Source organism: Necator americanus, chromosome X (assembly GCF_031761385.1).
Source record: "Necator americanus strain Aroian chromosome X, whole genome shotgun sequence".
NCBI classification, from domain to species: Eukaryota; Metazoa; Nematoda; class Chromadorea; order Rhabditida; family Ancylostomatidae; genus Necator; species Necator americanus.
The window spans coordinates 16,470,863-16,487,611 of NC_087376.1; the positions used below are offsets into that span (position 1 = coordinate 16,470,863).

A 16,749-nucleotide genomic window follows, 5' to 3' on the forward strand; every position below is an offset into this window, starting at 1 on the left:
GACCACCGCATCAAAATTTTTGCCCTACGACGAGATGACTATTTTAAATTGAAATAAAACACTGGGAATACAACATATAGGTCTGACGAAAACGATATCTCTACCATGCCATTACCACCAGCATGGATTCCACGACAACAACACATAATCCTGTTAGTGTGCAGGCTGTCTTTTTTCAACATAATTAGGTTCATTGTTGTCTTCACTTGATTCCTACAGTATGAAGTATAATTTGAAGCAGAAGTCGAACACATTTCATTTGAAATTCTTAATCTCATTTTTAACTTTGCAGACAGGACCGAGCGTAAGTTGTGATTTTCCCAACAGGAAGTCGCAAGAGTGGAGGGGTCGCATAGGGTCACATTTGATACATGCCTTTGAGGTAAAATAGTGTCACATTTAGATAAATAACTGAGGAAGACCCGATTTTTGTACAGCGAAACTAGTTCAGCTAAGATGATGGCCCATAAGTAACAAAACGAAAAAGATCTTTGCACTTCTGATAATGGAACTAATGTGTTTAACTAATGTGTATCTGGTATTCACAGTCAGCAAAGATCTTTGCACTTCTGATAATGGAACTAATGTGTTTAACTAATGTGTATTTGGTATTCACAGTCAGCAAAGATCTTTGCACTTCTGATAAAGGAAGTAATGTGTTTAACTAATGTGTATCTGGTATTCACAGTCAGCTATCAATATGAGACAAACCAATGAATTCATTAATTGATCATGCATTGTAAATGACATGGAAAAGTAGTGAAGATAATGAAATCGAAAATGAATCGTTCAAAATGCATGCAACGACCTAAAAATTTTGATCCTTTTGAGAAATTAACTTACTGCCACAATTATCAAATCTGACCATTGCAAATTTCTGTCTACTCATTTTGTTTGAGAAGAATGGAATGAAACAGTGGTAACTCCGTATTGAGTACTATGAGATCATAGGAGGCGAAGTTCATTTCCGCTATAGATTGCACATTGTTTCGATATTCATCCCTTACGGCCTGTTCCATGTATTGTAGAGCCGATTATTTACTAAGATAGGTAATGTGCACCTTTATGAGAGGCTTAGTGATAATTGCATGTAGTGTTAGTGGGTGGCGCAGTGGCACAGCATGGTGTACTCGCTGCTTTTATTATTAAGGTCAGGAATTAATCCCAGAACGAACAAGCAGCTTTCACAACACGAACAGACACTGGCTTTCTGCATCCAGCGTAAAAGAGTTAAGTCAGCATTTCTCATCTAACTCTTCATATATATATATATATATATATATATATATATATATATATATATATATATATATATATATATACATATATATACATATATATACATATATATATATATATGTATATATATATATATATATATGCATATACATATATGTATATGTATATATGTATGTATATATATACATATATACATATACATATACATGTATATATATATATATTTGACGCCAGACGATGCGATAAAAAGCACCTACAACTGCAAGTAGAGGTAAAATTAGTGCAAAGTAGGCTGCAGAGTAACGATGATCACGGGAAGTTTCAGGTTTTCCGATTTTGCAGTTTTGGAGAGGTGGACTTTGTCCATGTAGGTGAAAAATCCTGTGTTTCTATCTTTCCTAGTTTTTCTGTAGGCTAGTTGAGAAAAATAGTGAATTTTTCCTAAATTTGAGTTTATTCCCACTGGCTTTAGAGAGAACGAGAACACGTACAGAGATGAAAAAAATGAAAGTTAAGGGTTCTCTTCGATGCTCTATCGAAAGATGGCGGCAGAATTGTCAATCGCAACGAGGAAGTGGGTATAGTTGGGTACCCACAGATTTCGGAACAACATCCTTAGAGGAAATTACTGGCAATGGCGATCGTTAGTTGCGCTGCGTCACACCTAATGGCATCAGCAGAGCATTGCGCTGCGTTCGCCTTATGTCCCACCTATCACGCAGTCCATCGGCATCCCTCATCATCTAATACGTTGTGCAACATGCCTCGCAGCTGCACGCCATCCCTGCTCTTGCCTCTGTACGGAGTATCGATCGTTAACGTATAGAGATGTATCAAACGACTGCACACGAAATGCCAGAAATAGAAAATAATCCTATATTTAATTTCTGTGAAAAAACAAATCGAAACATGTGAGTCTCATGGCTCAAGAAAATAGAACGAAAATATGTATCAATTAATACCAGCATATTTTGTAAGACTTTATTTTGTTTGATATCAAACAATCCGTACAAATACTGCTAAGAGAGGAAGTTCAAGAAGGTTTAGCTTGATGAATTCAAGTTACCCCACTACGCACATACAGATCTAGTCCAAAATTTAATCGAAGCGTGAAGTAATGAATATGCCTTCGAATGCACCGTAGGGCACCGTTGGTTCAAAACGTTCAGCGTTGGCTGAGGGATTCGTATGCTGATAAACACACCACTTTAGACTGCGTCAAAGAAGTTCTTAAGAAGAGGTAAAGGAGGTTTCAGATTTTTGCATGAAAAAGGATTTCAGAAGAAAAAAAAGTGGAGAAAATAATTGTGGCAAATATGATGACGAACAGGGAAAAGAGCAACAAAAAAAAACAGTGAATAAACGGCTGATTGAAAAAGAAACTTAATTCAACCTAACATTAGAAAATGTCAGATTTTATTGTTTCGGAGCCACAAGCCAATACGGTGATGCCTTCACCAAATGTATCACAAAATCAGCGACTACAACAGCTGTTACACAATTACAACAACTACAAAACTCAAAATTTTAGAACGTTGCCAGCTTTATACTTTTTGATGTTGTTTAGTTGTTCTGGAAATTTTCTATTTGTTTACTCTCATTTCCAGCATTTTCATTTCTTACGTTTTTTTTTTGCTTTCTACTTTGCTGTAATCTTACCTTTTTGTTATTTAAACTCTCCTAGAATCCAACTCTATCACTCAACACAAACGCGGCGCACGGACTCAGTGACGTGGTGATGAGTGGGAGGGGGACGCGGCTGTCTTAAAGGCATCACCTCACGAATCTGAGGTGGTACGGATTTCAGGTGAAGTATTCGTATACGGGATTGTAAATTACGGAGAGGTGGGTGATTCTGCCCATTTCTTGCTAATTGGCGTAAAAAACGGCACGGAAGATACGGCTTCAGGCGTTCTGGCACACTATTTTCTCCACGGAGTTCGACTGGAGCGCGCCAACCTTGTGCGGCGCCGCATCTTCCGGGCCGTTTTTTACGGCAATTAGAAAGAAATGGACGGAATCACCCTCCTCTCCATAATCTACTATTCCTTATAAAAATACTCCACCTGAAATCTGCACCACCTCAGATTCGTGGGGTGATGCCTTTAATGATCACAGCTAGCTTAAGCTAAGTCGGCTCTGGACTACCGACAGCCTCTTCTGTAGGCGCTTATTCGGCTGCGCATAATCCCCTGAGGGGACCTAGCGACCGTTTTCTCTGGTGTGATTGATGTCGGCAATTTCGATAATTTCATTTTCCCTTGAAATTGTGACTTTAAATATGAAGAAAGCTTGATTCACTTTATTATCTCAAAAATCGTTGAACACTAGCAGAGAGCTCCTCTTTCAAAAAAAAAAAAACCTTGAAATGAGACCTAAGATACAGTCATTCCGATTAAGGCCTGAAATCGCTAAATATGTTTCTCAGGACCGCTATGGCCTTCTTTCGTAGTTTCTCCATAACCTGGTTATCATAGTCAGTATTGGAACAAAATGAATTAGGTTGTTGTAGAGAAAATAGTTTCTCCAGTATGTCCGCAAGAGATGCTGAAGAGGGTTCAGTCGCATTTGAGAAATTCCGTTATTTCCTATGCGCATTGTGTCCCACTGAGCGTAAGTGTTCTTGTCACATATCTGTGTTGCGATTCAAAGCAAAGAACTCAAGTAAGACAAATATGATGCCGAATGAGAAATGAAATGACAAGAAATACAAATGGAACCGGAAGCTGAGGTGAGAAAGAGGAATGCAATTTGGAATCCCTGTATTTAATTTAATTTAATTATTTAATTTAATACATCAAAAAATCCATTTTTAAGCGTCATTCCTCAGCTTACTTTTAAATCCAAATTACTCAACTTCTCTTCTTACTCTTCACTGTATTACCGCTCATCACCTAAGTCTCTTGTTCTCTTGTATGGCAGGAGTTTGAAAATTACTCATTTTATAGTTTGCTCCGAGCCTATTCTTCTTGAACTTCGAGTTTTGCGACGTATTTGCATTGGTCCAAGATGCAGAGCCTCTCACAGCCGGGTGCAACTTCAGACACGAGTCGCTCACCTGTATGCTTTCACCAAGATGGCTGTATATGGGCGAACGAGAGATAGACTCCAGACGTTTAAGCTGCCGAGAAGTAGCAATATAATACCTCTGAACAACCAAAAATATTGAGAGCACCACTCTCAAAGACAAATATCTGCCCTAACTCACCATTATCGTAAAATAAATGATAGCAAGAGGTACTATTGCTACTCCGAAGACTGGAGTTGATATCATAACAATTACCAAAGTTGAAAGCACTTGCATAAGACAATGCATAAAAAATTGGACATTCAGCGGCAGCAGTAGATCAACGGTCTCAATATCCTGACAGGATTTTTACGGGATCGCTTAATTACAGGGCAGCGGCTAAAACTAGTACCTTGCCAATGCGGTTTAATATTCGTCCGAAAGGCGTTGTGTCAAAAAAGGACATTGGAGCACGAAATATCGAATGAAGAAGTGGGTTGTGAAGATTTCTTGAAGCCGAAACACCACCAAACAGCAAGGAAACAATAGCAATGAATAGACAAAACACTAAAATTATAAAGTTCAAAAATTCTCCGCAGAACATGCACTGAACATAGTAAACCTACCTTCACCAAAACCAAGGACTGCGAACACTCCGAGTCGCATCCTCAACGAATGAAGGCGTTGGGTGTTGTTCATTACACTTGTGTTGTGGTCTGACCTGAACGGGGAACGGTCAAGAGGTACCTGTATGATGTGCCGCCGCGTATCCAGGAGGCTAATGAGCGTCGTTAATTGCACCGCGCGTCTCCTGATACCGTCAGTAGCCTGATTGCTCCTCTTGTGCTACGTCGTCAAGACGCTCCGCCCACATCACCCTCCCCTCCCATTTCGCCGCGTCTACCGCTCTTCCGACGATTTTTTTTCACCGCGCCTACAGCTCTTATGATGCGCTTTTAAAACCGAACGGAAAGGAAAGTACCTGGTATTACATGTTGTTTGAAGGTCTGCTTGTAAATTAGTATAAAAGAAAGAAAGAATGAAATGGGTTTCTATAAGTGATATGCCATTTAGAAATGCGAGTGAAAATGAAATTATCCTGTTTCGATTGTTAAGTGGAAAACACATCCATTTCTGGGAATGCAAGAGATGTTTCAAAAAATGTCCCACTGATCGGTGTTATGCTATCTTCTTTACTTTTTTCACTTTCTAAGGATTTCTTTTTGCTTATCTAGCTGGGTAAAACTTGCATACAACGATTAACGAGGCGCGAATAATCCCTCGCAGACGTACACTGTACCTAAAGGTATATCTCGAGGATACAAAGGTCTCGGTTCGCCACTAATACACCTAACCTGTCATATTAATTTTATGCAGAGAATAAATAGAAATGAAGCGATAAAACGCTGCTGAAAGAAGCTTATAGAAGCATGTAAAGTTTCATTCTATAAAACGTACAAGGAAGCACTAAAATATTTAAGTTGCGCTCCATATAAACATATCTAAATAGAAAAATTGAAAAGGTAAAATGTAGAAAGGAGTTTAAAGAATGTGTACAAAGTAATAAGAGCATAAAGTTGCTGTTATTATAGCTGTCGCAGTTGAAAGTTGAACATGAATTCGTTGAATGGCATCATGAGAAACACATACTTATGCACTGCTAGTCTATATAGAAAACTTAAATATATGCATGTTATTCTTTTCCCTGTAACATTTTTTTAGGTACTTTTTACTTATGTAAAGTTACATTGGATAGAAGGATCTACTTCTCTTTTATTCCCAATAATATGCGCTTAGTTTACTATACCCGTACATCAGAATTCGCTTCGGCAGTTCGTTTTTCACTCCCCCTCTCTTCAAAATTCACACTATTCACCGCTTTGGCGCGGCGCGAGCGTCGCGCGCGGCTTTGATCAGAGAGCAATAGGGAGGCGGGGTGTAGGTGATCTCAGGCGGTCATGGAGAATGTCTAGCTGGTGGAGCGGCAACCGTAATTACGCGGAGGAGCGCGGTGCTGAAGGGAGGACAGGAGCGGTCAGCCGGTTTTCACGGGTACCTCTTGTTCCGCACCCGACCTGAACAGATCAATTACAATAAAGAACGAACTTTATTCGTAGGGACAATCCAATAAACTCAGCCTTATCTGAGGATTTAGTATACACGCAAGGACTAATTCGCAGAATTGTTTGACTTAGTGTTCTAAAGAGAATCTCGTGATCTCTATATTGCCACTCCCTTACTTAATCGGCGGGCTGGTGTTATTGTCTGAAGCGGTTGCCCGCATCTTTGCCGAGGCAGGTCGTCCCTGAATAGACCTCTGCCCAACCCTCTCGATCTGCAACTCATGCAGAATTCATCCATTCGTTCTTGTTCCATCCTGCGAATGCTTGACATCTTGCGTGAAGTGCCTATCAACACCGAGCGGCACGGTTGCCTCCGGGTGAATAATGGACGGCAGTTCATCGTAACAAAACGGAGAGCTGTTGGCAAAGTTTTCACGCTCCCTCTGGGTACTTGATCTATTTGAAATGGGCGACAGTACCTTTTGTAATATCTTGGTAACATTCGTCATATAGCTGTGCAGGTCATATAGCTCGTACATCCCCAAAAGCGTATACTCAATTGCCTAATTGCATTTGGTTTAAAGGCAGCACATGACGAAAGTGACTTAGTATGGAAACCCAAAGGAACCCGTAAAGTTAGGATTGATATTTCAGAACATAACGTGGCTCCGCTCCACTTTTCGTTGTTATCGCCGCAAAAAACGACGTGGAAGATAGCGTTCTTGTCTATGAAGTAACTTGAAACGTAAGAAGACGTGTTCTAACGTACTTAATGTAACAACAAACGCGTTCCCATGCCGTTTTTGTGACGATGAGGAGAAATTGAGTTGAGGCATGCTGAGTTCCGTAATCCACAACCTGAAATGTACAGGTTCCCTGGGTGAGTTTTTCGTGATATGCTGCTTCAAAGGCAGCGTGCCACGAATCTGACGTGGTGAGGGAATCCGCGAGGAAAGCTAGAGATAAGGTTGTAGATTGCGGGATCATGGGTGGTTCCGTTCACCCCTCCATAATCGTCCTAAAAAACGGCGTGGGAACCGCTTTAGTTCCTACGAGGTAAGTTAGATCAGTTTTATGTGTATACATTCTGGTCCCCTCAGCAACCTATTCATTGGTTTCACTTGAATAGCAAGTCGAGTAGAACTCACTGGCTTTCGACTGCTGAGCAGCTGGATACGGCGCGTGTATAAGGATGGCGGGTGAAATCAGCAGATAGCAGTGAGACACGGGGGACGGTCGTTAGGCACCCACAGCCGATTATCTCCAGCCGAATAAGTGCCTGCAGAAGAGGCTGTCGGTAGGGCAGAGCAGGCATATCTTAGGCTAGCTGTGATCACTAAGTCACGCCCACCCATCACCACATCACTGAGGTCATGTGCCGTGACAAAAAGATAATAACATAGCAACGTAGAAAGTGAAAAAAACGTAGAAAATGAGAAATGAAGCAAAAACGTAGAACAATTGTACAAGAACAAAACAACATCAGAAAACATAAATGAAACTGAAGACGTTCCCCAATAAGAGTTAAAAAGTGTAAAAACGAGAGCCTGGTCGATGGAAGACGTAGATTTGTGATTGAAAAAAATATATAGAAGATATATATTCGCATTTATACAGAGTATTTAATGCACGTAAAATGCTGCATTAATTTGTAAAAGTTTGTTTGTTTTACACAAATAAACAACTATTATTTTCTATTTCTGGGATTTCGTGTGCAATCGTTCGATGTATCTCTATACGCAAGCGATCGATACTCCGCACAGAAGCAATACCAGAGGTGGCGTGCTGCTGCGAGGCACGTTTCGCACCTCATTAGACGATGAGGGCCGAAGATGGACGATGTGATGGGAGGAACATAAGGCAAACGCAGCGCAGTGCTCTGCTGACGCTATTAACTGTTGCGCAGCGCAATTAACAACCACCGTTGCCAGTCTTTACCCCTAAGGATAGGTTGCCTCGGAGGGTGCGGGTACCTGCGATACGCACCTGTGAGACTCGTATACGCGGTACCACGCTGATACGCATATGCATACTTATATATAGACCAGCCTGAACGTCCGGCTAAAGCCCCGATAGCAGGTTTTTTTTTTGCTGTTCGCTTCGCTTGCCTTCACCGATCAATAAGAAATAACAGTAGCGACATTTTGTAAAATTAGAATTGCTTTTTTCTATAAACGCTTCCTTAAACTTTTTTAACGCGAAAATCTAAGCATAGATGAAAGACTCTCCCTAAACGCTCAGTTCTATATTTGGAGAACAATCAATCTTGATTTTCATCTATGCTTCTCTCAAACATCCATCCACTATTTGGAAACGAAACGAAAATTTAAGCATAAATGGAACATTCTATGGTTTTTTTCCTAAACTCTAGCTCAGTTCTATATTTGAAGAGCAATCCAGCTTAATTTTACCTCCATGTTTCTCTCAAACCTCCTTAATTTGGAAAGGATGTTAGCAGCATTAGGAGGACATGCTGGGAAATAGGTATGCGAAGGAACCACAGAAACCTTTCTACCGCGTTGTGGATCTCGCGCACCAATCCGACGCAGTGGAACCTGTCTCTCCCCGCTCTATAGTTTTCTGGCACTGGCGCACCATTCCGACCTCGTAGGACCCGTCTCACCCAATTTCACCGCATTGGGGCTCCAGCGCAGAAAACCGACGCCATGGTATCCATCTCTCTATCTTTTTGGGATTTCTTAACTAAGACATTCACACACAGACGCACACGTGACCGAATACGCCCGTTATTATACAGCATGAAAGTTTGCAAATTATACAAGTATACAAAAGTAAATGGAAGTATACATTCACATAAAAGTTTATTGACCCTCACTAACATATGAGAGAAACTAACTTGCCTTATCAAATCCAATATGCATGGTTACATAATTCGCTTTGGACAATGGTGAAAAGGTAGAGTATTTCCGTGACACACGACAGACACAGACACAGACTAAGCGCGTTATTATATATAGCATATATATGTCCGCAATGCACATTAATATAATACATGTATATGTATATACATATGTGTATATATATATATATATGTATATACATATATATATATATATATATATATATATATATATATATATATATATATATATATATATATATATATATATATATATATATATATATATATATATATATGATATTCCTCTGAACCACCGTCTCGGTCTGTATTTTTAAGAGTATAGAAAACCCTAAGTCTCTACCACCCACTTTATATGCTCTTGAAAAGAGCAAACAGCAGGTTTCAAGGCAAAAATCGAGTTGTATTGAAATATATTATGCCCCACAGATTGTTAGGTGAAATTTCAGATGGAAAAAGGCAGAGTGGTCAGGTAGAGATGAGATATTCCTAAGTTCGACCTTTTCTGAATCTTTGCACTGTAAATCTGGACAACGCATCATCATTAGTTTTATTAGGAGCAGAAAATGGCGGTAGAAACATGAGCGCTTGGTGATCATTCACAAGTAAACCGTCTGCTTGCTGCACTTCAATTTTTGAAGATGGGGCTGGCTCGCACTTCCGCAACTGCATGATAAAAGCTGAGACGTTGAAACCACAAAAAAGCAGTTTTCCGAAAATCTTGAGCTCTGCGAGGACCGACGCGCGGGTAACTACGAACTCCAAAGATCGAGAGGCCGTCTAGACAACTAGTAAGGGAAACCTTAAACTACACACGTCAAGACGTCGCAAATTATAAGGCAATATGATCGCGTTTAGAAACCCAAATGCAGCAACACCATATTCGTAGCTAGCATAAACTAAAACCACAATCCTGCACCACAAGAGTTTAGTCCCGTTTAGTTCGTTCGTTCACGTTATAAAGCAAGAATTTCGACCAGACAACATTATACGTATTCCCCGTCACTTTACAAAGCGCCGCCCGCTACAGAGCTCATACCTAACTGCTCAGGTTCGACGTAATCCGACCCCGAAATCTTGTCTCGCAGGTTTAATTGGACACTAAAAAAAGATGAAGTCACTCGCGTATTTGGGTGTTCCAAGGCCGTTTTTATTGCAATTTGTAATAGTTGAGATTTAAGAAGGGGTGTATACAATGACTTGCGGGACCATCCAATAATCACGTCAGTGTTTTTACCCTCCCAAAAGAGGGTCATACCAATTTATGGACCCCGGATGGATGAAAAGCTTGGGTTTCGAACCATCTACCGTGTGGCTATACCGGAATTCTGAACAACTGCGCCACACCCACTCTAATTACACGCTATATCTATATTATATTTATTTATATTAGATTATATATAATCTAAATTGTTTCGATATTTTGCTGGTGCGAATTCACAGAGTTTTATCAAGAATGGATAAGAAATCCGCCGTGAACACTCCTTCAGTTACTTTGAGGTACACATAGTCTTTGTGGGAATCTGCATGAATCGGACGGATGACTAGAGAGATAGAAGGACAAGTTACTGCTTTTTATTATGAAATAATTTATTTCTTTTATTGCAACAGAGTATTACTAGTTTTCTGGATGGTGATTGCATGTGTTGTGCGGCTGATGCTGTTAGCGGTGAACTCTGGTACGTCACACAGTTCAGATGAAGAGGCTACGGATGTGCTCTTCCACAAGAACAACACGCAAATTTTTACGGCTCCAAAGAGGAGGACCAGCAAGGCCGAAATGTGTTCTTAGTTGTTGTCAGACCCGTTATCATCCCTGACTTCCCCTTCTATCTAACATCTGATAACTGGGAGCGAAATAAGTTTTTGTAAATTTCTGTGGACTCCGTTGGATGGATGTTGGATGCGGGACAAAAGGTATTCGCGAAAATCGGCTGGCAGTGGCTAACTTGTCTGCGGCGCCTCCGCGCAATTACGGTTGCTACAGTAGCTGCGAAGCTCTTGCGTCGTTGCGGAGCGATGAAGATTATGGATTGGGAAGGGAACAAAACAAGAGGAGTGGAAAACTAATTGTCCAAAAATGTTGTGACATATGAATAAAGCAAATTGAGCACATGTTATCGGATAAAGGGAAATAAGAAGAATTAAGAAGAATGGAAATAAGGAAATAAAAAAAATAATTAATAAAAAATAATAATAAAGGAGCAAAAGATTTGTAGCAAAATCACGAAGTAGCAAAGAGTGATACGTTGTTATCATGACACTGTACTCCATTTGAGGAACTTCACATTGCCCACACGTTCATCGTTCACAGCATCAGCAAACGGATGCGTTGGATTCTTTTATGACCATCCTGTTGTTTTATGTGGACATTTCTCTTCTGCGTGTTCGACTTAAATAAAGCTAGTCGTCTTCGGCTGTAACGACATCTACAACAATACTAGAGAGGGATTCTTCGCGCCGCGTCATTGGATGACAACTTTATTAAACAAATTGTGCAAAAAAAAAACTTAGATGGCTAAAAGAGAGATGCAAGAGACAGATGGACCACAGGAGAATTCCTTAACCCCCTTGTAATCCGATAAATAAGTGAGTGGCCTCCTAATGGAGTGCATGCTAGAAACAAATGGGAGCAGGAGAACAAACACTTCATTCACATTTCCAACTTCATATCTCTATGCTTTCTTCGCTCGCAATGTTTATTTCCTGTGTTTTTCCCTTTTGTTTTCTTCACATCAAACATCACCTTGTAAGAGCTAACAGCCCATTTCGCTGTCTTCGCAGTGTTTGGAGCTAATTTTTGAATATTCTCAAAATGTAGAGCTGACGCGTTAGAAAGAAGACTATGAAATCTTTTGCCTTTATTTATAGTAAAAAAAAGAAAGAAGAAAACGTTGCTAGAAAAAGAGAATTTTACAGAAGATGTCACTACTATGAACTTCCATTGATCAGTGAAGGGGAGCAAAGCTAAAATCACAGAAAGTCTGAAGTCCGGCTAAAGCCGGACATTCAGAAGACTGGTATATATATATATATATATATATATATATATATATATATATATATATATATATATATATATATATATATATATGTATATGTACATGTATATATATATATATATAAACTAAGCGCATATTATTGGGAATAAAAGAGAAGTAGATCCTTCTATCCAATGTAACTTTACATAAGTAAAAATTATCTCAAAAAGAAGCTCAAGGGAAAAGAATAACATGCATATATTTTCACACATCTCATAATTTAACACATTTCATGCCCCAAGTCCTCTGTAAGAGAGGAGCAATGTAGCCGGACAGAACGCAAGAGGAGTGACGAGGCTGCAGCGGCGGAAACGACGCGGTCACGAGCAGCGCGGCACAGTTATCGACCGTTACTACCTCAATGGGCGGCGACATATCAAACGGCTGCCTCTTGATCGCCGTTACCCTTCCCTTTCACTGCAATACACTGGGAATATAAGATGGTCATGAAGACCACAATGACAATCAGCGTGGTACTAGAAACGTTAAAGGTTTATTGAACAAAATGCACTGTGCAATGCAAACACCAGGACCATGTCCTCTTCACGGAGAACTTTTAACTTAGTTATTTACCCAATTCATCAAACAACCTTTGCATTGTTGTGTTCCGCAACGGAGAGATAGAAGCGTAGTAGCCCCGTAGAATTCTTATCCGAAATGTTCTATTAATAACCAACGAAAAGAAACACTCACCAGTCGGTCAACCAGATATTTCTTGCCATGGAAAAACTCGTACTCATAATCAACCCCAATACAAAAAGTCCAGCAAGAGTGATACCCATCGCCCCAAAATAATTTAAATATATCTCGAACTTGATCTGAAAGTTCGGAGTTACTATCACATCAGCGCATAGATAACAGATGAAAAAACATTAGAAACCAATAGCAAAAGGCGCAAAGATGAATACCATCCCACATGATCTGAAAAAAACCCTAGCAAATAGTCTTACCCCACCAGTTTCAACATGCTCTGCTGTTGTAAGTTGTCGAGAGTTTACATCTTGCATTGACAGAATAGTACTTCTAGCAGTGGAGTGTCTATGCCTTCTGTAATGCTTTACCGTCGATGAGCTGATGCGACGCACTATTCCGGAAACGGTGGACATATGCGATGTTCCCAGAATCTTAAAAGGTGAAAGTCAATATGTATCAAATTCAGATAGGAAGTACTGATTATAAAGTTCATCTCCTGATAGAGTAAGAATCACTAACAATTTAAAAGGATGATAAAGTACTCCTGAGAAAGTGCCAAGAAAAAATCCTTCAAAAAATTATTGTGATTTGCTTAAGACTTTGCATTTGACTCATTCCTTAACCGGTTTGAACGTCGGGCTAGCGCCAGACTTCAGATTTGTGCTTCTCGCTTCGCTCGCCTTCACCGATCAGTAAAATGTAGTGGCACATTCTGGAAATTTTTGCTACGCAATTGGGTTCTTCTTTTCCTAGAAACACTTCTTTGTTCATTTTTTCTAAAAAGAAATTCAAACTTTGATGAAAAATTAAACAGTTCTAATAGTTATTAACGGAGTCGGTACTTCACTTGCAGAATATTCAAACTTAATTTCATACCTACATTACGTCGGCACCACTACAAAAGTATTCGAAGATTTATAGATTATTAGATTTTCTCGTTCTTTTCTCCAATAGTTAGCATAGGACGATGCGAGATCCGATGTAACGATGTGAACGTCATTATCGTTCTGACAAAGTTCGGGTTCCACGTCGTGCAAAGTGAACCATTTAGCTACACCTTTAACACCTGTTCGCATGCCTGTTTCTACTTTTCAAAGAAAGCCTATTACCATCCTGAGACGGAGAAGTAGACATGCAATCCACTTAGAATTACAGCCCGGCACTGCTATACTCAACAATTGCGCTAATTCCAGTTTTTTCGGTGTCGCGCCAACTGTGCAGTTCCATGCTCTTTCTGGTGTCAGCTCACCAATGCAACGCCGCCGTACCCATCTCACCTCATTCTATAGCTTTCTGAAGCTAACATCGAATGGTTTAATTGTGCTAAATAACGTGAAAATCATCTTCAGACTCATAACGGTAGGATCTTACGTTTCAACACGTAAACAGCTAGCTCCTACTGAGGCGGACATCTGCACTCACATATATATTTTCCGAAGACATCACTTGGCAAACACGATGAGTATAGCGTACAGAGAAGTGGACATACGAAGGAGTACATTTCGGTAATTCGCCATGCAGACAAGCTGTCTCACTAATTTTAATGTTTTCTAGTGTTGACGCACCATGACGTGAAACCCATCTAACCCTTCCCTCTCTACTTTTTGGTAGCGGCATCAACATGACGCAGTAAGATATGTTCCATTGCTTTCTGGCGCCAACACGCTTGCCACCCAATATTACTGCTTTCTTGCGCAGTCTGAAACACCAATTTGAGACCCAGAAAGCAAAAGTATGAAGTAGAATTCATCTCACTACATTCTCTGCGTTCCGGCATAGGCGCATCTACCTGACCCTGAAGGACCCGTCCTACCAACTTTAGTATTTTTCAACGTGAGGTTGTGGAACTCCAGCATATCTTTCTGCATCCTGGCGCTGGTGCACCTCTGGTCAACATTGTGAAACTCGCCTTCTGACGCCAGCATTCTCATTTAACATCGTCGAAACCGTCCTACACCGACCTCATTTTTTTGGAGTAAAAACATGTGCAGGATCTTACCATAAACACCACAAAAAAGTAGGAACGAAAGTTAGGAATCGAAGACTACGAATTTTTCATTTACGACAATATGAAAAGGCGAGAGCACTGGAAACTTTGCAATTTCTAACAAAAAAAAGGAATACAAACACAGACGCACCGAAATAACAAACATAATCCACATAGAAGAAATCACCAAAGATAGAAAAGAACTCTTTGTACAAATACTGAAAAAGCTGCAACATTCTAAAAAGAGAGAAGGCAAAGTTTTAATCAAATGCAAGGAATAGATGTATAACAAATTTTCATATTCAATTCTTTTTTTGTCGTGTTTAGGGTAAGCTCTTGAACACGTTAAAGCCATCACCACACGAATCTGAGGTGGTACGGATTTCAGGTGGAGTATTCGTATACGATGTCGCAGATTATTGAGAGAGGGGTGATTCCGTCCATTTCTTCCTAATTGCCGTAAAAAACGGTTCGAAGATGAGGCGCGTGCACAAGGCTGGCGCGCTCCAATCGAACTCGTTGTAGAAATTAGGGGTATGGATGATGCCTTTAACATTTTTTTACAACAAAATTAAGGGGGCAGCTGTTATTCTTAAATATGTTTTATCAGTAAAACTTGGGGAAAATTCGTTATAAAAGATAATGGGTAGAGATGATCATAACTCATAATTTTTTAAGTTTTTTTTTATTTGTGGAAGAAAAATGTTATCCATATCTGGAAGACTTCACAAGAAATATTTCGAAGTAGAATGCGATAAGTTTGTAATTTGTTAACGCACTGAACAGGAACTTTCAATCCATCTATGTCTTCAGAGCACTAATCACATTTACTGCTTTGTAAAATTGGAGATGAGCATGCTCATATAGGTTTATATGCTCTTCTTAAGACATGACTAAAAGTAGCCTGCTCTATCAGGTGTTTCACACATGTCCCCTTAAAATTCACAGACACACATACATCGTTTCCAGGAGGCTAATGAGCGTCGTTAATTGCACCGCGCGTCTCCTGATACCGTCATAATCGCTACAGTTGCTCCTCTTGTGTAACGTCTTCAAGACGCCACGTCCACACCACCCTCCCCACCCATTTCCGCTCTTACGACGATTTTTTTTTTGGCGCGCCTGCAGCTCTTATAATGCGCTTTTAAAATCGAACGGAAAGGAAAGTACCTGCTATCAGATGTTGTTTGAAGGTCTACATAAAGTGTGCATGTAAGTTAACATAAAAGAAGGAAAGAATGAAATAGGTTTGTATAGGTGATATGTGCGGACCAGGAAGAAGCTTTGCGATGCGGATTTCTTCACAAAGTGCATCCAGGACGCTGCAAGGAAAACGATCCCAGTTCTAATGTCAAAGAAGTTTGCCTTTGCATCTGCGGAAACAAAATGCACGTACAATTCTGTATGTGTCGCGCGCACCACTGGTGACTTCAACCAGGAAAAGCGTCTTAGAAGGAATTTGGATCGTCAACTGCAACAAGAACGCGATAACGAGTGAACGTCAAGAGCGATGGAGTTTGAAAAAGCGTGGGAGGACAAGAACCCGTGGAAAGCCTATGCTCTACTAAAACAGTATAGCGGCAAAATGAAAAGATGTTCCCCTGTCCTCAACACTGCCAATGGTGTAGCTGTCGGTAAAGCAACCCTTTCAATTTGGAAGGAACACTTCAAGACCTTGCTGAAACGGCTAGCACCGTCAGCCCTGAACTCGAACACGTTCATAGACCGACATACGCGGTTAACGAGGAGCCACCGACCGTGTCGGAGGTTCTAGTCCGTATTAAAAAAAAATGAAGAATGGAAAATCTGGTGGAGACGACGGGACTAGCGCATTAGTG

General features: G+C 40.2%; 1 protein-coding gene across 2 annotated transcripts in view; it reads right to left on the reverse strand.

Moving 5' to 3' along the window:
- Window positions 1-14,855, reverse strand: part of RB195_023544 (uncharacterized protein) — a gene marked incomplete at both ends in the record, with an annotated part of 28,317 nt that extends 13,462 nt beyond the window's left edge. Inside the window, 7 exons of one of the 2 annotated variants that reach the window (XM_064211018.1) lie at window positions 4,298-4,387; window positions 4,448-4,603; window positions 4,659-4,813; window positions 4,873-4,967; window positions 12,925-13,049; window positions 13,182-13,355; window positions 14,742-14,855. In XM_064211018.1, the coding sequence (XP_064066899.1) occupies window positions 4,298-4,387; window positions 4,448-4,603; window positions 4,659-4,813; window positions 4,873-4,967; window positions 12,925-13,049; window positions 13,182-13,355; window positions 14,742-14,855 (909 nt within the window). Of the gene's footprint in view, window positions 1-4,297; window positions 4,388-4,447; window positions 4,604-4,658; window positions 4,814-4,872; window positions 4,968-12,924; window positions 13,050-13,181; window positions 13,356-14,741 lie in introns of those variants that run through there. The other variant, XM_064211019.1, reaches the window with a different exon arrangement.
- Between the last annotated feature and the right edge of the window lie 1,894 nt (window positions 14,856-16,749).